The 21,707-nt window shown below is 44.8% G+C and overlaps 1 protein-coding gene across 3 annotated transcripts; it reads left to right on the plus strand.

Annotated features, from left to right (window-relative positions):
• Positions 1 to 116: 116 nt before the first annotated feature.
• top2b (DNA topoisomerase II beta) lies at positions 117 to 21,357 on the plus strand. Of its 3 annotated transcripts, XM_027024630.2 has the most exons (35): positions 120 to 681; positions 2,194 to 2,388; positions 2,715 to 2,805; positions 3,283 to 3,346; positions 4,829 to 4,974; positions 5,269 to 5,366; positions 5,980 to 6,192; positions 7,321 to 7,494; positions 8,093 to 8,194; positions 8,399 to 8,536; positions 8,917 to 9,055; positions 9,454 to 9,611; positions 9,803 to 9,928; positions 10,112 to 10,222; positions 10,326 to 10,431; positions 10,519 to 10,628; positions 11,764 to 11,856; positions 12,258 to 12,372; positions 12,930 to 13,051; positions 13,208 to 13,356; positions 13,747 to 13,978; positions 14,155 to 14,289; positions 14,842 to 15,042; positions 15,896 to 16,091; positions 16,735 to 16,826; positions 16,946 to 17,101; positions 17,546 to 17,629; positions 18,028 to 18,225; positions 18,327 to 18,483; positions 18,589 to 18,753; positions 19,215 to 19,407; positions 19,623 to 19,708; positions 19,828 to 19,917; positions 20,371 to 20,594; positions 20,857 to 21,357. In XM_027024630.2, the coding sequence occupies exons 1-35, from the start codon at positions 640 to 642 to the stop codon at positions 21,004 to 21,006; spliced, it is 4,851 nt and encodes a 1,616-aa protein (XP_026880431.2). In that variant the 5' UTR covers positions 120 to 639; the 3' UTR covers positions 21,007 to 21,357. The 3 variants fall into 3 exon arrangements, with proteins under 3 accessions (XP_026880432.2, XP_026880431.2, XP_026880433.2); XM_027024631.2 differs by lacking the exon at positions 20,857 to 21,357 and having other exon boundaries at positions 117 to 681; positions 19,828 to 19,916; positions 20,369 to 20,425; XM_027024632.2 differs by lacking the exons at positions 120 to 681; positions 2,194 to 2,388; positions 2,715 to 2,805; positions 3,283 to 3,346; positions 4,829 to 4,974 and adding an exon at positions 5,476 to 5,497 and having other exon boundaries at positions 5,300 to 5,366.
• Positions 21,358 to 21,707: the final 350 nt, after the last annotated feature.

Below are 21,707 nucleotides of genomic sequence, written 5' to 3' on the forward strand. Positions count from 1 at the left end.
ACTGTTGGTGCTTTTCCAACACCTCCACCGGTTGCCATATGTGTAGACAACGTGGGCTTTTGAGTTTTCTATTGGTTTGGATGCCGGCGCCTCGGATTTCCAGCATCCTATTGGTCGACTGGGATTTCCATCACCCTATTGGTCGACTGGGATTTTGGGGCTTGTCGCTGCACCGATGGTGAAGCCGGACGGACGTATCGGTGGTGTTATTGTTTCTGAATGAAAAACCAAGGAATGTGGCAACAACCCAACGTTGCACACAAAATATACTTAAACTGTTAATATTTATGTTATTAAGTATAATGTTACGGAAAATGTAATGTGTGTTTTGTTGTAGTCCTATTTTATTAGCCAGCATGGCAGTCTTGTGAGTTGTAGCTAGTAGTAGGGCATTCAGGCCTTGTGTAGTACCGCTTGTCGATTTTAACAATAGCCGAAGTACACTCACCTCTCCGGGCACACTGTCTCTATGTAATTATCTCCCTGGAAATACAATCCCCCCATTTATAAATATCACAAAACCTGTACCGTTCACATGGGACGCAGCGTTTGATGCGACGACAGCGTTTATAGACATTTTTTTATGAAGACTGATAATTTTTTAACATCATCACACCAGCCTTGGAACACAATAGGATCATGTCCAACGGTGCTGCGGGAAGCGGGGCTTTGACGTGGGTGGTGAGTACCAAAACAATAATAATGTAGCGATGACCGCGTTATAAACTAGTCAGTCAGAATGAGCGCTATTTTATTGTGCAAGATAAGCCAGTTATTTTCTCCTCTGGAAATGCGCGCTTAGTGTGCTAGCTAGATATGCTAACTAACAAGCTTGGCTAGTGGGGTAGTTAGCGATAGCTAGCCTAGTGGAGCTAGTGCTGCAAATAGCTTGATAGTTCAGGGGTGTCTTAAAACTTCCCAAAAGATTGTTCGAATTAAGGATATCAGTCATATAATGCTCTGCCGTACCAGAGGATTTATTAAACATGTTTAACTACATGTACACTACATCTGGTTAGCTAGCTCAGGTTAGCTAACAAAGCAAGCGGAGAGGGCAACATTTGAAAGTCCTTTTGTTTTGCAGTAGCTGCCTCCGCAGTGATTCTCTGCCGGACTGTTTTCAGCTAGGCAACCTACTAAGTCAATTTCATTTAAAAGAATGAGAGGCAAGTGGAGACAATGGTGTATTAATAGACCTCCTTGGTTTTGAGGGCAACAACCAGCTCAGTGTTAAATCCTAAACGGGAGCAGTGAAGTCTTCTAGCTAACTAACTAACTCAAGTTTTGGACCGTCCGCACCAGTGAGCAACAACGGAGCAGCTGGCCGCGGGACACAGTACAAGAACCGGGGTCAGGAGAGGCGTGATGAGCGGGGCTCAGATTATTAAGACCCCCCCCCCCCCAAAAAAGATATCTGTCCTGTTATATTCAGACTAGAAGTGACTTGCCAGTTCTAGTTGTGTATATAGATGACGTAAGTAAACATAGTAGTAAATATGACCTCTGACCCGAGCACAGCGGGATTATATAAACCGTTGTTACTGAGTTATTACACTAATTTCTTTTTAAATATAAGGAGATGTTTGTTTAAATGGCCAAAGTATAGGAGCATCCAGTGGTTCTCTTTGAACCAGGCATAATTGCATTTGGACATTGTTGATATTAATAATGAGGGAATTGAACAGATGGCATTTTCAGTTTTGTTCATGTTGTTGGGATCAGAGATATAATCATTTGCTGTCTTGTTCCACTTTACTTTTGACTTTATAAACTAGAATTTATTTTTCTCACATAACTGTTTCAGAGATAAGATCCTATCAGGTTAAGAACACTTAAACATTGTAAAATCATTCCTCCCTTTATGTTTAAGCTTCCTCTGGCTATTTCTAGATATATCTGCCTGTTTCAAGGATGCTCCACAGATTGATTTCTTTCAGATAATCTCAAATGCTTCCTTAGGCTAAGAGCTTTCTTAAATATCACACATTTATATATGGCACTGCACTATAAGTGAAGAGGTGGAAAGTGTCTGCACAGTGTCGTTCGCTCATACGTTAGTCATTTACACCACCTGCTTTCCTGGGTTTAACTCGGACATGCAATCAGACAGAAGTCGAACGCTGGACGATGTCCAGCCCCTGAGGCTGCCAACAGGTCCCCTAATGAAACATGTGCCCCTGCGTGTGCCGCCAGACCCTCTTTGACAAGAACAATGCCGCCAAGAAGGAGGAGGCGGATGGTCGAGCGGACGGCGGGCGAGCTGATCCGCCCAAGAAGGAGAGCTCCAAGAAGATGTCCGTGGAGCGTGTATACCAGAAGAAGACACAGCTGGAGCACATTCTCCTCCGCCCGGACACCTACATCGGCTCGGTGGAGCCAGTCACTCAGGTGAGGAGCAGCTCAGGGTTCTGGCAGAGGCTGTGGTCTGGAGGGGCCCGAGGTGTAGCACTAGAACCTGACAAAGAGTGTCAGACCATTTTTCCCGTTGTTTCAAACTTCCACGGACCTCCACTCCATCTTCAGCTAAAGATGGCGCGGACTTGAGTGTGCTAGGATCCAAACGCTAAGTGTCTGCTGTGCAACATTTGTCACAAACAAGTGAACGTGAAATTGCTTGATCAGTGGGACTTTTGCCCTTTGAAATGGACCATCGAGCAGCTTAGCTTTCTTGGGTTAGTCTGTTTGATCTGTGCTTATGTCTGTGTTGGTTCCAGCAAATGTGGGTTTTTGATGAGGAGATCGGTATGAACTTGCGCGAGATCACTTACGTCCCCGGATTATATAAGATCTTTGATGAAATTCTAGGTAAGTCAATGTCTGGTATTTCCTTCCCTTGCTCAGCGCCGCTTCTGTAATTGATTTCATTTGACTCTGTGCTCCACTGTTACATCATATGTGAAACATAATGTGGTTTTCTGGCATGTCTCCAAATCATACAAGCTCTTCAGAGTGTTTTACAAGCATACCTTACTCTGTTCGGTACTGTTGAAGGGTATTTACTAAAATACACTGTCCTATGGAACTATAACTTTCCTGCCTTTCGAATGCATCATGCTGTACTTTTCTTTGGTGTCCTTATGGGGATGAAAGTAATTAAAAAGGCTTCCACGTCCTTATTGGGTCTTGCAGAACAGCACATTTGTCTGCCAGGAGAATTATTCCCACTATTGTTTCTGCTGTTATCACAACCACTGTTGTTTAGGATAGTTCATTTAATGACGTGACACATTTTTGTTTTTGATTGATTTATTTTTTTTGTCTGTACTCTCCCTCCGTCCTCAGTTAATGCAGCTGACAACAAGCAGAGAGACAAGAGCATGTCTACCATCAAAATTACCATTGACCCGTGAGTATATAAACCCTCCCTCCCCTAAGAAGGCATCATGAGAAGTCAAGGAATTCTCTGACCTCTTTGCTCTTAGTTTTCAGTAAGGCAGGACTCGCCCCTTCCTGCCTGTTGAGCGGTCTCCCTGCTCTGCTGCCCTATCCTCTATGCACTTGTGCTGAATAAAGAAAAATAAATATGACAACTAGCTGTGCCACACACCCTTTTTAAGGCAAAGCTTTGTTGTTTCAAGGGCTCAGGCATAATGTTAGGCTGCAAAAAATGCCCAGAAGTAGTGCGAAGATTCCGTGCCATATTCAGAAATCTGGCTCTTGAGTCCCTGATGCACGGCATGATTCTGTAATCAACTTCCCGCTGGTCTCGTACACTTAGAGACGGTTGGAAAGATGATTTCTGCAGCAGGATGGACCCGGCTAATATTTCTTCCCGTGCGCAGCGTAGCTTAAACGAATTAGGCTAAGACTTCGTTCTGGAAGTGCATTAAGAGCACATGCTGTCTGCCATATTGCTTCATGATGTTTGGAGTGTGTATAATCGGGGTTTAGTATGGCTTTAGGGATCTATGCACACGTGGTGTGTCCTTGGGTGAGATTTAGCGCAATGCGAATATAGTGCGTAGCGATGAAGAGGAGCACGTTGGGGTTGAAGAAAAGGAGCAAATGAAAAGATGAGGGGCCTGGAAGAGAAAGGAAGGATGGAGGGAACCTGGGATTGTGGTGGAGAAGAGCAGTGTGGGTTAAGGAAATCTAATGAAAGAATTTATTGGGGGGGGGGGGTTGTGGAGCAAAGAGGAGGAGGAAAAAAGGGGGGATAGGGAGTAAAGGAGGAGTGAAGAGAGATGGGTCAGAGGGAGGCGGCGGGACTGAGAGCATCCTAATGAGAGCACGTCTGGCAGGCAGGCAGGCACCTCATTTCACATTCGTTTCACCTCCAGGAAGCCTCAGCCGACTGCTCAGACCCGTGTCCTCTCTCCCTCTCTCTCTCTCTCTCTCTCTCTCTCTCTCTCTCTCTCTCTCTCTCTCTCTCTCTCTCTCTCTCTCTCTCTCTCTCACACACACACACACACACACACACCAGCTTGTTATCCCCTCTCGGGTACCACCTCATTTAGCCAGCCTACATTTAGCATACCCTGTCTGTCTCAAGCGTTCGGTTGTTTTTTTTTAACAAATGGCCTCTCCCCTCTTGAGAATGTAGGCTGTCATTTATTTTATTTTTTTATGTGAACCCAAAGAGGTAAAAGGTTGGGTAGACTACAGATGCTGTGTCTTTAACATGTCTGCATATGGCACTTAAATATCAGAGTGGCACAAATGAAGTGATGAAATTGCGTAGTTAATTTTTTTCCTTCAGTGTTTACCAGAGATTAGCGTTTCAGCAGACTTGTTCGTTCCTAGCAGAATTGCATTGCGTGCGCGCACGTGTGTGTGTTTCCTCTGTGATCGTTCCCTTAGCACCTGGCATGTTCTCTCACTCTGTCAGGGAGTCAAACACCATCTCCATATGGAACAACGGGAAAGGAATCCCCGTGGTGGAGCACAAAGAGGAGAAGATGTACGTCCCCGCCCTGATCTTCGGCCACCTGCTCACATCCAGCAACTATGACGACGAGGAGAAAAAAGTCACAGGTAACTTTACGTCAACCTGGGCCAGTTAGTGTAAACCATCCCAGGAGGAAGAGTACTGAAAGGCCATCAGACATGAAAGTTTAAAAGCAGATCTTAAATAACTGCTTGTATTTGGAGAAGATTGGTTAATGTGATGATATATGAAGTGTGTAAATAGCTTTATGAGGAAGAAAAGTTAGCAGGTTTGTGCAGAGTATATTGGCATACAGTGTGTTCTTTCTTTACAGATTTGCATTTGTGGTCTAGGTAACTTGTTATTGTCCTTAAAGCAGATGTCTTATCTGTGCCCTCCAGGTGGGAGGAATGGGTACGGCGCTAAACTCTGTAACATATTCAGCACCAAGTTCACAGTGGAGACAGCCTGCAAAGAGTACAAACACAGCTTCAAACAGGTACTGTACATCCCATTAGAGCTATAATTAAGGAACTTCACACAGACTGTTGCTTAAAGTCTGGCTGAGATCCAGTGACAGAAATGTGGGTTTTATATTGATTTTGTAGGGTCTTTTTGTGACTTACTGAGGTGAGTACTTGTTAAAGAAACACTATGGGCTTTTATCTATACAAAGGTTTGAATGTTTAAAGTGGCAGTTGCACCTACTATCTTTTAGCGGTGGGGAAATCTTATCAAGCATGCTTGTCGTGCACGGGACGCCAGACTGATGTCGGTTGTGATTTTGATCTCAGCATTTGACACCTTTCCACATGGGCTTTGAAGGCACAGTTAATTTCACAATAACAATGGCATGTGGCACTGTGCAAGAGTCCAAGATAAGGAGTGCAGTCTGTCTCTGACTTATCTTGTCTATCCAGAGGTTCAGAAGGCATACAAGAACTACAGGGCTTGATTCTCTGTGGCATAAGCTGTAATGAGCTGTCCTAGTGCCTCACTATTAACAGTTGTTATTTACTGTGTTAGTTGTGTCTGAGGAAATTCATTAATCAACAACAACAAAAGAAAAAGATCTGTCTCCCCCCCCCCCCCCCCCCCCCCGGCAAAAAAAGACATGGCAGAACAACATGACGAAAGCGAGCGAGCCCAGGATCAAGTTCTTTGACGGCGACGACTTCACCTGCGTCACATTCCAGCCGGACCTGGCCAAGTTCAAAATGGAGAAGCTGGACAAGGACATTGTCGCGCTCCTCACGCGCAGGGCCTACGACGTGGCTGGCTCCTGCAGGGGTGTCAAGGTCATGCTCAACGGAAAGAAGCTGCCTGTAAGTCACCGCGCCCCTGGCCCTTAGCTGATGGGGAGACACCAGAGCCAGCCCTTACTTTGACATGAGTGGCACACATAGGTCACCAGGTGTGTGGCAGGTATATTTGTGGATGTTGGATTTGTCATTACACCAGTGCCCTATTTTCAAAAGACCACGAGCTAGTGGTTGGGTTTTTATTTACAAATATCATTTATCATCAAGACTATATAATCATATGTTGCTTAGTCCTGCCGTAACTACATGCCCACTCCTGTGAATATGGTTATAGACTGTTATACAGCTGTTTTTCATTTCGTTATCTGTTGGTGTTTTGTAGTAGCTCATTTAAGTGGCCCATAATTTTTGGTGGCCCAAATCGTGCATGCTGCTAAGAACTGCCATTACCTTGTGTGTGTGTGTGTGTGTGTGTGTGTGTGTGTGTGTGTGTGTGTGTGTGTGTGTGTGTGTCACATGAAGCTAGACCTGCCTATTCTAGCCTTTGAGTCACCATGTTATTTTGGTCAATCCGGTCTTTGCTCAACACATTGGCAGTTAATGTCGTGACTTTAAAAGACCAGAAGCTGTAATTGCCCTAGTTGTGTATGAATAGCGTTTGACTTTGGAGAAGTGAGCACAAGAGACACAGCTGCAGCTGGTGCTTGTGCTTACAAGCATCCCCTTTAAACAGCTGCTTAGTGCAAACACCTATGTGTGCTATATAAGCATTACAGACGGTTTGTAGTCAACTCTTTCCCCCTTTTAATTTATAAATAATATCAGAAGAAGGGGAGTAATAAAACATTGGTTTTGGTTAATTCATCGATTCTAAAGGCCACTGTGATTTTATCAATCTAGTGCACATAATTATATCTGAACTGTGAAACTACTAAGAGTTTAAACTACTTAACTACTTAAAGTATTTTAATCAGAGTAGTTACTTTTATTGTGAAAGGCGAAAGTCTTGTTTGTATTTTTATGTTATGTAAGGTTTAAACCTCTAGTCACAAGCATGACTAGTGCCCATATGTTCTAAGGAAGATATTTGCGCTGTTTTTTCTTGATGCCGGTTTGTCCTCTGTCAGCCACCCCCAGCATGTCCAGGTTGGCAGCGTCACTCAGCATCCCCTCTGCCCCGTCCTGACACAGGTGAACGGCTTCCGCAGCTACGTGGACCTGTACGTGAAGGACAAGCTGGACGAGACGGGCGTGGCCCTGAAGGTAGTGAACGAGTCGGTGAACGAGCGCTGGGAGGTGTGCCTCACCATGAGCGAGAAGGGCTTCCAGCAGATCAGCTTTGTCAACAGCATCGCCACCACCAAGGTAGCAGGAGTAAAACAGCACCCTCAGCAGGTCACTCAGCACCCTCAGCAGGTCACTCAGGCCAGGGAGGGTTTTTTGCGAGGTACCAGTAAATATGTCTATAAATCTAAACAAAAAAGGACCGTTGGTTAAATCCTGACATTTAAGGTGAATTTCATTGTGGAGCCAAATCTAACCATTATGGTAACTGCTTTGCATTCATAAAATGACCTTGGGATCAAATCCAGTGACCACCATTCACTTTGTTGATTGATAATTATTTGTTCCAAATGACTACAATCTCAGTCGCAGCAGTGGTAACCTGGTGTCACTGGAACATCACTTTCACTCGAATGCATGACTGCTTTGCCAACAGAATTGATTTGCCTCTCTGACTACATTCAGAATCATTTTAACACCACACCGTGTTATTTGCAGTTTGCATATATATTTTAGCAATATTTTCTAAGAATGGGGACAGACGCTTAAAGCTATGGTGAGGCGGTTCCTGGAGTTTCTTTATTCCCTGAGGCTACAGAAACTGTGACTGGAGTCATTTGAAGTAAGTAGTGCTGAAGATGTTAGATGTTTAATTACTGTGGACTCTTGCTTCTCTCAGGGTGGTCGGCACATTGATTATGTCGTGGACCAAATTGTGGCGAAACTCATTGAGGTGGTGAAGAAGAAGAACAAAGCTGGTGTGTCTGTGAAACCATTCCAGGTTTGGGCTTTAAATGTTATATATCTTTATTTATATATAATATCTTACATTGATCAGACATGAAACAGTTTATTTTTCAAGCATGTCATCAGTCAAATGTTTATAATAAGTTTAGGAGGTATACCTTATTCAAAACCATTTTCAGACCTCTGAGAAGTTACCGGTTCTTAAGTCATGATGATGAAATGGGTGGTGTCATTTCAGGTCAAGAACCACATTTGGGTGTTTGTGAATGCACTGATCGAGAACCCAACCTTCGACTCTCAGACCAAGGAAAACATGACTCTTCATACCAAAAGCTTTGGTTCCAAATGTGCACTCTCTGAAAAATTCATACGAGCAGTAAGTGTTCTCTGGCTTGGCGAGGTCATTGACCAGGGTCAGAGAGCATAGGTGGGCTGCATGTACAGCGTGTCTGCTTTCATTGGCACCTTTAGCTCCCAGGTAGCCCAGTCTTGGTGCTGGGTATCCTGTGCTCAGCATGAAGTCTTGTGGTTTTTCTTGGTATAAGGGGCCTGACCTAGCTTGTGAAGGCATTAGTAATTAAAAGCTGTGTTGAATGAGAATATGTTGGATGCTAGAAAACTAAACTTTAGTGTGCCAGAGCTGTTTTTTGAGCTCCTGGTTTTCTTCACATGAATTGCTTGCATTCTGTGTGATTAGTAATACCATAACATTTAACGGTTGCATCGAGCAGTGACTGGTCTGCCCTCACTGTTTAGGCTACAAACTGCGGCATAGTGGAGAGCATTCTGAACTGGGTGAAGTTCAAAGCTCAGACGCAGCTGAATAAAAAGTGCTCTTCAGTCAAACACAGCAAGATCAAAGGCATACCCAAGCTGGACGACGCTAACGATGCCGGTGAGTTCAGCAGAAACTCCATCCGCCTCAACCCCCCCCCCCCCCCCCCCCAGCTTTGCTATACTTCCCTTTATCTGTCAGCTTACAGGGATCTGGAGATAGATTTTTCTTCTATATATTTAATTATTTATGCCAAGGGTAGGCAGTATATGAACAGCAGTTTTATATAGGCACTACTGGCTCTGCTTTAAATATCTTCGAGTGGTGGGCTCATTCTGTGAATGCCGTGTCATATAGTGTTGAAACATGCTTTTGCATATTCCAGTATTTTCAGTCAGAAACAAAACATGAGCAAAATCAGCATTTTTCTCCTCCTGCGGGAGTCTGTCTTGTCCACCCGCTGGTTAAACTGCTCCTGAAGCGTTCTGAGCCGCCACACCCTGTCTCTTGTGCGAAAGGTGGGAAGCACTCATCCGACTGCACACTGATCCTGACCGAGGGAGACTCAGCCAAATCGCTGGCCGTCTCGGGGCTGGGCGTGATCGGGCGAGACCGCTATGGGGTCTTCCCCCTAAGGGGCAAAATCCTGAATGTACGAGAGGCCACGCACAAACAGGTAAGGGCCCAGACTGCAGCCAGTCACAGAGCACAGACACAGAAAACAACGAAAATGCAAGCTTTAAAAGAACATTGTCTAGAGTAATATATAGTAGGTATCTGCAATCATAAAGCTACGCTTGATCCAGGGAATTTAGAGTCGTCGCTAAATAGTACTGGCATGTATGATTTATGCTCTTCTGTTTGTAGATCATGGAAAATGCAGAGATCAACAACATCATCAAGATCGTGGGCCTGCAGTACAAGAAGAGCTACGACGACCCCGACTCCCTGAAAACTCTACGATATGGCAAGATCATGATCATGACCGATCAGGTGGCGTGTCTTCAGTATTACATTCACGGTCCCCTTTCTCACCCAACCACTCTATGGACAGAAAAAGATATTTCACCTGAAGCAGGTGGTGCATTCTGACAGGCCAAATGTTTGTTTGCACGGAGCTTGCTATGCCAGTCCTAAGAGGCATGTACTGATGTTATGACGTTTTGGTGTGGTCAGGATCAAGACGGCTCGCACATCAAGGGCTTGCTCATCAACTTCTTCCACCATAATTGGCCGTCCCTGCTCAAACACACGTTTTTAGAGGAGTTCATCACGCCCATCGTCAAGGTACAAACTTCGGCCTCACATTTGAAATCCTTCCCCGTTACACAGCATAAGCAATTGTTGCACATTTACAAAATGTTATTTCGCACCAACACCTGTCACACAGGCCACCAAGAACAAACAGGAAGTTTCCTTCTACAGCATTCCAGAATTTGAAGAGTGGAAGAAACAGACAGAGAACCACAAAACGTGGCACATAAAGTACTACAAAGGTTCGTTTTAACTAGCATATGAGCCATAATGTTTCCACAACTATCCTGACATACTTAACTGTGATCTTTACCGATGCAATGCACTAGGTTTGGGTACAAGCACAAGCAAAGAGGCAAAGGAGTATTTTGCCGACATGGAGAGACATCGGATCACGTTCAAGTATGGAGGCACAGAGGACGATGCTGCCATTACTTTGGTTAGTTTTTATGTCATGTTTAATTTGTGTTGTTGTTTTTTTTAACCGTTTTAAGGAGAGTTCTCAGGGTGTTTGGCATTTTGATATTGACTAGGTGTGGTTGAGAGGGACCAAGTGTGGTGTTGCAGTGGCACAGGTGATGTTATGACTTTAGTGTTTTAAAAAAAAACAGTTCTACCTACATGTAAGTTACAGTGCCTTGCAAAAATATCTATGCCCTCTAAATCCGACCACAAAATCATGTACTACATTTTAGAGCTCCAGATATGCTCTGACGTTTTTCTTTAGTATCAGCGTCGTTCCAGCCACCCTCCCACACAGGCCAGTTGTATGCAGATCTCTTGATATTGTTGGCACATCTTCACTGCAGTCTGCACACCGAAATGTGTAGCTCATTCAAAGTGCTTGTTGGCCCCTCTGTGTCTTAAACCTTTATGAGATCCCTTCTTGCTTTGATGCTGAGTTTTGAAGGGCCGGTTTGGTCTAGGCAATGACTGGGCAGCCTCCATTTCCTCACTGTGCACCCAACACTGGGATATCCAAACACACAGATATTATTCTCCTGCTTTAGTGCTTGCCTATAATTTTTATCTCTAATTTCCATAGAATGCTCCGTTTCGCTGCTTTCCTTCAGATTTACAGTCTAACTAATGGCATCTGAATTAAGGAGGTCTGTTATCTGGAAAAGGTAAAGTGTTCTTAATGATGGATAGGCCAATTGTAAACCAACTGTGTCCTCATTAGCGTAACATCTTTTATCAGCTTCCACAGCACATGGTTGAATAATTGTGCAAAAACTCTTATTTCAAGCATTTCAATTGATTATTCCCTTACATGAAACCAATATAATTTTAGATTAATTCATTTTGTGGGACAGCCTTTTAAAATAAAATATGTCACAAACATTTTAATTTGTAATCTAGATGAATGTGATGGCTTTTGAGGGGTTCAGGTCCTTTTGCAAGGCACCGTTTTTGTGTCCTGTGAATGTTCCACACAGTTCTTGGGTGGAGACCTTGACATCCGTGGCCTTCCCTAATTGTTTAGCACTTGTCCTCCAAAATCTGCGGTTCTCCTTGGGAGTACGCCTGTTCAGAGTACAGCGCGGCAACCTGTCCCCCCCCCCTCGTTTCAGGCCTTCAGCAAGAAGAAGACGGACGACAGGAAAGAGTGGCTGACTAACTTCATGGAGGACAGACGACAGAGGAGGATGCACGGCCTGCCCGAGGTGAGGCCCGTGGATCAGGCACGCTTTAAAGCCAAGCCCCTACAACAGGCACAACTGTACAGTTAGGAGATTTAAGCAAACGTATCACAGAGCCTCTGGGAAAACAAGTCATTCACCGTGTTTCTTAGTTCTAGTCATAGCTATTTGCTTCTTTATTCATGTACATTACTACTACTATTACTGCTTAGTAATGTTTTGCATTTTGTTGTTTGGTGTTGCCTTTGCCTGTAAGGATAGCATATGATTCCTGCTAGTCAGTGGCAAATGAAATGTAATTTTCTGGAACGGGAGTTTGTTGCTTTCAGGCGCTCTCTTGTGAATGAGCTTAGCGTAGCACCCCCCGGGTCTGCAAGAAGTGCTGGTGCTCACCTTGTAACACACCTGTCATTCTCTCACCGCAGCAATACCTGTACGGCACCTGCACACGCCACCTGTCCTACAACGACTTCATCAACAAAGAGCTCATTCTCTTCTCCAACTCCGACAATGAGAGGTCCATCCCGTCCCTTGTCGATGGTGCGTGTCCTTTGTAGTTACACGTTACTGCCACATAAGTGGAGTGTGTGTGTGTGTGTTTTGCCCAGTAGCCTTTTCTTTTTAAAGCGGTAAACAACAGATGTGAGGAACAAAGTTTGGCATGTTCAACGACAATAGAGCAGTCACAAGGTTTTATTTTTGAGGTTTGCGTCTGAGATGAGTGCTAAAGGACTTCAGGGAGTACGGCAGATCAGGGAGTTCTGATGCCCTCTGCACTCTCTGAGGCTACCGCATCGTTTGCAAAGCACTTAAGGGGAATTCCCTTCTCTTCTTAACATTAACCTTGAATTTATTTGCATGTATTTTTAGGCTTTTGAAAATGTATATACAGTAGATGTAGTACATTTTATATATTTATATTTCTCTAAGTACATAAGAACAGTCGTGTTTTTGTTTTTTTATGTTTTGTGCTTTTTATGGGTCTTTTTGTTGTTTTTATGATATGCCACTATGGAGGCCAAGAGCAGAAATGTGAATTCTGATGAAAAGTAAGTGTGTGTGTGTGTGTGTGTGTGTGTGTGTGTGTGTGTGTGCAGGTATGAAGCCAGGCCAGAGGAAGGTGCTGTTCACCTGTCTGAAGAGGAATGATAAGAGGGAGGTGAAGGTTGCTCAGCTGGCTGGCTCAGTAGCAGAGATGTCTGCATACCACCATGGCGAGGTGTGTGTGTGCACTTATGATGACCTTTCTAATAAGTGTGTGTCTGCATAAACTGCTAACAAGTAATGCTTAGGCAATTTGTTTGCAAACATTTATCCTGGAGAAGTAGAATGCCCCCTGTGTGTTGAATAGTGTTATCTTTTTTGCCATGTCCAGCAAGCTCTGATGATGACCATCGTGAATTTGGCCCAGAACTTTGTGGGTAGCAACAATGTAAACATCCTGCAGCCATTGGGTCAGTTTGGCACCCGCATCAACGGGGGCAAAGACGCAGCCAGCCCTCGTTACATTTTCACCATGCTCAGGTCTGACACACTCGTGTGTGTGTGTGTGTGTGTGTGTGTGTGTGTGTGTGTGTGTGTGTGTGTGTGTGTGTGTGTGTGTGTGTGTGTGTGTGTGTGTGTGTGTGTGTGTGTGTGTGTGTGTGAAGAAGCTGTACTGCTTTTAGTTGGAATGTTTGCAGTTTTGGTTGGATCAAATTAACTTTATAATCTCCAATTATTACATTGCAACAGTTGTGTGTTACAGTCTGATGTGGCCTAGAGACTGTACAAAGTGTTTGTAATATATACAATATTTGTTTAATAATTGCCAACTTCAATTTTGTTCTAGAAATTATTTTTTAAATCAAACGTGTTCTTTCTGTGTATTTCTCTTTTTGTGTGCGTCTTTCTCTCTTGCGTGTGCTCTGTTAGTCCTCTCGCCAAGCTGCTGTTCCCTGCTGTGGACTCCAACCTGCTGAAGTTCCTTTATGATGACAACCAAAAGGTGGAGCCAGAGTGGTACATACCCATAATCCCCATGGTGCTGGTGAACGGAGCCGAGGGCATCGGTACCGGCTGGGCCTGCAAGATCCCCAACTACGACCCACGAGAGATAGTCAACAACATCAACCGCATGCTGGACCACCAGGACCCCCTGCCTATGGTACAAGCTTCATCTCACAGTGGTGCAGCCACCACAGTGAAACAGCTGCTGCTGAATTAAAGATAGTTCACATCAACCTCAGCCTCCTCTGGCATGTTGCAGTGGCGGGGCCGGTCTTCGTACCCTTCCCTTTTGAACGTTATGGATTCCCTGTCCCTCTGTGTGTCCCTACCCAGCTCCCCAGCTATAAGAACTTCAAGGGAGTGATCCATGAGCTGGGGCAGAACCAGTACATGGTCAGTGGTGAGGTCTCTGTGCTGGACAAGAACACCGTTGAGATCACAGAGCTTCCGATTCGCACCTGGACACAGGTACACGATGACCCAGGTTAACAAAATCAGGCTCCACACAGTTTTGAAGAAGAAACATTTAAAAAAGACTGCCAGTCAGGCAGTTCGGTGAAAGCATTTTTACATTTTTTTTGCTGATCATCAGAGTATTTCTGACCTCTTGCTAAAGTATAAATCTTATTCACCGTACATGTGAAGTTTTGTAGGTGACCCACTTGCAGGCAGATCTCACTGGAGATGTGTGTTTTTAGAAGGCGCTCGGTGTGTTTAGAACAGGATTTCACACTTTATGCCAAGGAAGAGTTTTACTAAATAGGTCTTGTCTAAGAACCTCACTTACAACAAATGAACTCACACACTTGCTTTTCTGACTGCCATTACTTCAGTTGTAATTTTGTCATGGGGAAATTAGTTAGAATATAAGCAGATAATATTGTACTGGCATAAATTACAAGATGATAAAGAAGAAAATGATCCATCAAGTGCCATCAAAGTGTGGCATGCGTTGGCCCGTGGGCTGCAGCGACATTCCCACTGACTGTCCTCATCCCTGTCCCCATCCTCTCCGTACAGGCATATAAGGAGTCTGTGCTGGAGCCCATGCTCCAGGGCACGGAGAAGACACCGGCACTCATCACGGACTACAAGGAGTACCACACGGACGCCACAGTGAAGTTTGTGGTGCGCATGACGGAGGAGAAGCTTGCCCAGGCCGAGGCGGCAGGTCTCCACAAGGTCTTCAAGTTGCAGTCGTCTCTCACCTGCAACTCCATGGTGAGCAGAGCACAAAAACCCGAGCTTTAATACCTGCTAATGGGGCTAGGCAATGTGGAATTAAATGGACATTGTGATATTGCAACTTGAAATGTGGTATTCAGTATTACATGATTTCTTCTCAAAATACCTTAATGAGTGAGGTTGAGCACCATATTGTGTATTATAGATGTTTTTTTGTTTTCAGGTTATAAAACTGCATTGTGGTTCTCACAATAATATTCTAAAACATTAGAGAAGAAAACGGGTTTATTTTTTCCCAAAATATCAGGAGTTAATATATCATTTTAGGCAAGTAAACAAGCCCATTTTCCCAATACTGTGAAATAAACTTCTATACTCATTCATTCACTTATCCCCTAAACTTAATCCAGTTCCAGGGTAACGGGGTTGGAGCCTGTCCTGACAGCGCAGCGCTCGGCAATACTGACTCCATATACTGATCCTGTGTTGGAGCTGTTGTGGTTTTTTTTTTTACATTTTGGAATTTTTTAACATTTGGAATTCAGTATTGTCCAGCTGTGCTTGCCAAGGTGCGTTGCTTTGTCACCAATATTTCAGCAGAAACATCCCTGTTGTTTGTTGTCGTATTTAGGCCATAAGCAGGCACGGAGGCAGCTTTCCACGGCCGCTTTTGGTTGGAAGCTATTCTGACAGGAAATGCCCAGTCATGAATTTACGAGTTGAATAATAATGTGTCGTAAAACTTTTCTCTCCCCCTTGCTGGTGTTCTCTTGTCTGAACTAGGCTTGACCCCCTCTGCTGCACTAAGCATCTGTTTAGTCTGCAATTACTCGTTTCAAAGTTCCAAAGTGTCCCTTATCTCCTTCTCTCTCTGGGGTTTGTGCTCTAGGTGCTGTTTGATCACATGGGCTGTCTGAAGCGTTACGAGTCCGTGCAGGAGATCCTGAAGGAGTTCTTTGAGCTGCGCTTGCACTATTACAAACTGAGGAAGGACTGGCTGGTCGGCAGCCTGGGCGCCGAGTCAGCGAAACTTTCCAACCAGGCCCGCTTTGTGCTTGAGAAGATCGAAGGGAAGATTTCGATCGGTGAGCCAAATGCCCTTCCTCATTTTCAGCATGTGTCCCGCACCTGGCTTTGCCTTCAGTGCGGCCACCCCTCCCTCGTTAAACCTTCTTACAGCAGTTGTGTGTTCATGGCTCCAGTTAGCAAGAGTAGGCAGGTTACAGCCAGGACCTGGATACATGATGCGTGGTGTGACTCCTCGTGGTTGGATTTAACAGTAGCGGTGACAGCACTGCAGTAATGAGGCTTCTCCTGGTTGTAATGGTCAGTTGGGCCTATTCGTTATCTCGCATAAAACTCATATAATCCTCTGTGCTCTAACCATTATTATTTTGAGTGTTTTAACCACCATTCTAAGTTACATTGTTGGCTACAAAATGTGAAGTAGGTTTCAGCATGTGTTGTAAGGCAATATGAGAAGGCTTATTGTGGGTGTGAATTGGTTGTAATAATCCAAACCTCTGTCATGGATATCTTTTAGTCTCTACTGCCGGCAAAATAGATATGAAGATTTAATAGAGATGTATCCATTTTAGTTGGGATTATGATGAACCCATATTTTAAGCACATGGAGTTGCAACCTTGCCACATACTTGGAGTAAAGACACCCACACTCTATAGTGGCAATACATTACAATGATTCCCAATATCTTAACCGTCTTTCAGAGAACAAGACCAAGAGGGATCTGATCCGGATGTTGGTGCAGAGGGGTTATGAATCAGACCCCGTGGCCGCCTGGAACAAAGCCCAGGAGAAGGTAGACCTGCACATGCGTCCTGGTGTCCATACTGCTTGTGAAGTGCTTGTCTGTCTTACTCCTTCTTGTGGCATGATTTGATTGGTTAATATTGTCGTCCCGTTGCCTCCCTCACGCAGGCATTGGAGGACGAGGATCACGACGGCCATGAGAGTGACAGCTCCCTGAACTCGGGCTCCTCCTCAGGTCCCAACTTCAACTACATCCTCAACATGCCCCTGTGGTGCCTGACCAAGGAGAAGGTTGATGAGGTCCTCAAGCAGAGAGACATAAAGGTTCGTCACTGCAGATGATCCGGTGTGTGTTCATCTCACAGTAATGGCACATTAATAGCTTTCCCCATTACATCTTTCGTAGGTAGTTTGGGCCAATTGTAATAGATAAATGAAACCGTTCAGTAAAACTGCTCATGCAGAGCCTTGGAGTCCGTCTACTGGCAGGAATAGAACACAACTGAACCCAGCGCTTTTAGTGCATGGCGCAGTTGCATGGTGTAAAAGGGGCTGTGATCACATCATTATAGTCGCAGTGAGACAGTTTAATTTTACTGGGCTCAGAGAGGCCAAGTAATGCAGTAAACTAAAACACATGCTTTTTTCTATCAGGATGAAATAATGCATTTCCTGTAGACATTAAAGGTCTTTTTATATATATATATATTTGTGTGTGTGTGTGTGTGTGTGTGTGTGTTTTCTCGCTCGTTCTGTATGTTGTTCCAGAAAGGAGAATTGAATGAACTGCAGAGGAAGGTTCCAGAGGATCTGTGGAGGGAAGACCTGGCCGTGTTTATTGAGGAGTTGGATGTGAGTACTGCACACTACACAGCTACTTCCTGCATTTGTGTATGCATGTATATATACAATAAATGTTTAATATGCATATTTAATTTAACTTATCTTGTCAGTGAACATAGATGTATCGATATGAATTTGTGGATAAGGATGTGCAGTGGATCATAACGGCTGAACCATGAAATAATAAATAATTTAAAACAGAAATTCATTTTTAATGTAAATATTCTCTGGGCCAAAGCAAATATGTTTTAACAGGGCATAATTTGGTCATAGAAATGAAAGATCTCGTGTGTCTTTACTGTTGGCCGAGGCTATTTTGTTCTCATTCTCATTCTCTCTCTCTTTCTGTCTCTCTCTCTGTTCTCTGTCTCTTTTGCTCACACTCCCTCTCTCACACTCCCTCTCAGCGGGTGGAGGAGCAGGAGCGGGAGAATGCCAGTCTGGGCCAGGGCGTAAAGTTGGTCAAAGGGAAAGTGGGCAAGCCCAAGGTGAAGAAGGTGCAGCTGGAGGAGACGCTGCCGTCACCCTTCGGCCGCCGCGTGGAGCCCCAGATCACACTGGCCATGAAGGCCGACGCCTCCAAGAAGATGACCAAGAGGAAGAAGGTGAGCGGCAGAGGGCGGGGGGAGCCATTTGATGCGTGCAGGTTGTTTGCCCCACGTCAGTGTCTGTGCTTTAAGTTCGTGTGCGCGTGGCCGTCTCCCAGGGCGATGCGGACCTGGCAGTGAAGATAGAGTTTGACGATGACGGTATGGTGGACTCCAACGGGGCGACAGGAGACTCGCTCATTTCCCCATCGGGCCTGCCCAACCCCGCCGCCAAGCCCAAGGCTCCGCGCATCAAGAAGGAGAAGAAAGAACCTGGTACGGAGTTAAATACTTCTGGTATCTTCTAGGTCACACAGAGTGCTTAGAACGCAGCACAGCCCAGAGAATGACTCTGATTCACGAGCACCTACCTTCCCCCAGGTGCCCCCAGGCAGAGGAAGACTCCAGGCACAGCGAAGGGTGCGGCCAAAAAGGCGAAGAAGCGAAACCCCTGGTCGGACGACGACGACGACAAGTCCGACAGCGACCTGGACGAGAGCGAGCAGCCCATCATCCCGCGAGACACAACGTCACGGAGAGCGTCAGGTGTGTCAGCACTGACGTGGGACACGGTTTTTTTTGGGGGGGGGGGGCATGTGTACAGCTTGGGCTCCCAAAGCTCAGCTTTGCTCCTGCTCCTCTGTCTGCCGAGTGGGCCACAGTATGATGTAAGCGCAGCGCAACCAAGGAGGCGTTTGGATTATGCAGATCTCTGTCCTACACAGCCCACTGGCACTCACGCCTACTGGCTTCATAATGGGAAAAACATGGGAAGACACATATAGCATGCTTACAAATGTACAAGCAGCTAATCACTTCCTCAGCCTTTTTAGATCGGGAGCGAGTGTTTTAGACACACACACACACACACACACACACACCCACACGCAAAGTATGTCCGTAAAAAAGCCCTGAAATGATTGGACGGTGGTAGATCTATAAGAATACTGCAGTTTGGAAAATGTTGCCAGGCTGACAAGTGACTCACCATTTCACTCTTCCTACAGCTGTGAAGGCGAAGTACACATTTGACTTCTCCGAGGAGGAGGAAGAGGAAGAGGACGGCGAGGAAGACCTGGAGAATGATGCTCCAGTCTCGCCGGAGCACTCCTACAAAGACAGCTTCCCCACGGTGCAGAACAACAACGAGGACGAGGAGGACGAGGACGACATATTTCCCCCTAAGCCCACTTTGACATCGTACGTGAATGCAACTCACATGAGCGTGCACCTTATCTGAGCTTACCACAGTGTGTAACATGGCCCACGGATCCAGTCACATTTTTTTAAGGGTTTTTTTTTTAACTTTTTTTTGCCTTTTACAGTAACAAGCCAACAAACAAAAAAATTCATTTAATGTTGGAAATGTGGATGCTTGACCTAGATATGTAATCTTTTTACAATTTTGTCTCCAGTTCTGCTTCAGAAACCAAGAAGAAGGAGACAGGGAGTATATTCCCCTCATCCAAATTCGCCTCCTCAGAGAAAAGTAGTGACAGCGGTACGTGGGGGGGGGGGGGGCTTATTTAGCTTTACAGAATCATTAATCATAAAATCAGGAGCGTTTGACATGTGCCCAGTAAGCTGGAGTGGGTATATACACACATATGTTTCCCTCAGAAGTGAAGTCAGACAGTGACGAGGACAGAGGAATCTTCTCATCATACACCAGCAGCTCAGCTTTTGAGAAGCCTTCTCCAGCTAAAAAAGGTACCATCACAACACTGCCAGCAGGGAGCTCTCTCCTCCGACTTTGTGGCCTGAACGTGGCCGTGCCATGTGACCAGCTTGCTGGGGTATTTTAAAGATCTGATTTTCCTAGCAGAGGTACAGCTCAGGAAATGATGTGGCATTTGGGTACCCCTTCGTATCATTCTTTTTCCCCCCAGTATTCTCTGTTGAGGGAAAAAAAAAACCTGAACAACTTGAAACTGGGACAGTTTATGTCTAATTCATATCACTCACAAACATTCATGGCAAACCAGTAATGCTGCGAGAAAGACTTGTAATAGTTTTTACAAATGGAGTGTCTTTTGTGCCTTTTGTGCTGCTGCTTATTGCGCAGCTCAGCCTTCTGAACTATAAAATTCAGCCTTTATTAAAACGTCTTTATTTCTCCTGAATGACTGTCATTCAGCGATTCTCATTTGTGTTCCCCTTTAGCTAAGAAGCCATCTGAAGCAGCAGCCAAGCCACGCAAAGCACCAGCCAAACCCAGGAAGCCCGACACCTTCGTCTGGGACTCAGACTCAGACACGGCAGCGAAGAAGCCCCTGGCAGCGCCCAAAGGCCCAAGCAAAGGCAGGGGGAGGAAGAGGAAGATGTCCGGCTCCGAAGAAGATGAGTACCGGCCCATGAAGAAGACAGGAAAGGCTCCAAGCAGCCGGGTGAGTCTCCTTGCCATAAGATTTCCTACAGTGCATTTTGGAAAGTTATTATTTTGGGGGAAATGGCTTTATTCTGTAATGTTTTCCTCTGTAACATAGGGTATGCCTCCATGAACAGAACTAAATTTAAGTGACTGTGCCACAGATTTAGAGTATGTTACTAAAAAGGGCTTTGCACACAAGTACCACAGTTTCCATGTGCTTTCACAACTGCAGTGAGGGAACAGCCCTCACTCACTAACGTGCACATGTGACTCCACAGAAACCGAAAAAGCCAGCTTCCGATGTGGACGATGAAGACGTGAGTAGTAACAGCTTCAGCCGCATGGACCCGACTAGAGACCGGCCGGGCCGGGCCAAGAAAGAGGTCAGATATTTTGCGGAGTCTGACGACGATGACATGTTTGACTAGGTCACGTACCAATACATGTACACACACGAACACACTCGCTTGTGGTAATAACTCCTGTCCTTCGTCCTGAAGACTTTTGTACATTTTTTTTCTTCCTGGTTTTATTTTTTCTTTAATTGTGATGTTAAATGCTTTCTACTGTGTAGTTGTTTTACACTTTTTATTATTGATATAATTATTATTATTATTATTGTTATACATACAGTTTTGTTTTTTTTCCATTGGAATGTATTTGTCATAACCGGCTTTTAGAAATTTAGACTGCTGTGCTCTAGCACATTTTAACTGTTGAAAGTAAGAGACAGTGTACCTTTTGAGATGAACTTGGAAATAAACATGAAATGTAAAATGTGCTGGTTTCAAGAAGCTTTTCTCAGTTCTTTTAGAGAGATATATGTGCAAAGATTACCAAAGGATCCTTCTTAAGCTCAGGTAAGACACTACAGCGACCAAATATCTCCACACATCTTTATTTTAAAATAAATATATTTTTATTATTTTGCCAGGAGAATTCATGGTAAACAGTATATGTACATACAAAGCATTGTTAATGTACAAACAGGACACTGATGAAAAACGAAATGACCAAAAATAGACGAGACGTTCTGCACACACTGCTTCTGTGTAAGCGTGGCCAGGACAGAAGCGGAGAGAGTTTCTTGATAACGACGCGTCTCCCTTCTGTTTAGTGGTCGCCTAAG

Source organism: Electrophorus electricus, chromosome 4 (genome assembly GCF_013358815.1).
Source record: "Electrophorus electricus isolate fEleEle1 chromosome 4, fEleEle1.pri, whole genome shotgun sequence".
NCBI lineage: Eukaryota > Metazoa > Chordata > Actinopteri > Gymnotiformes > Gymnotidae > Electrophorus > Electrophorus electricus.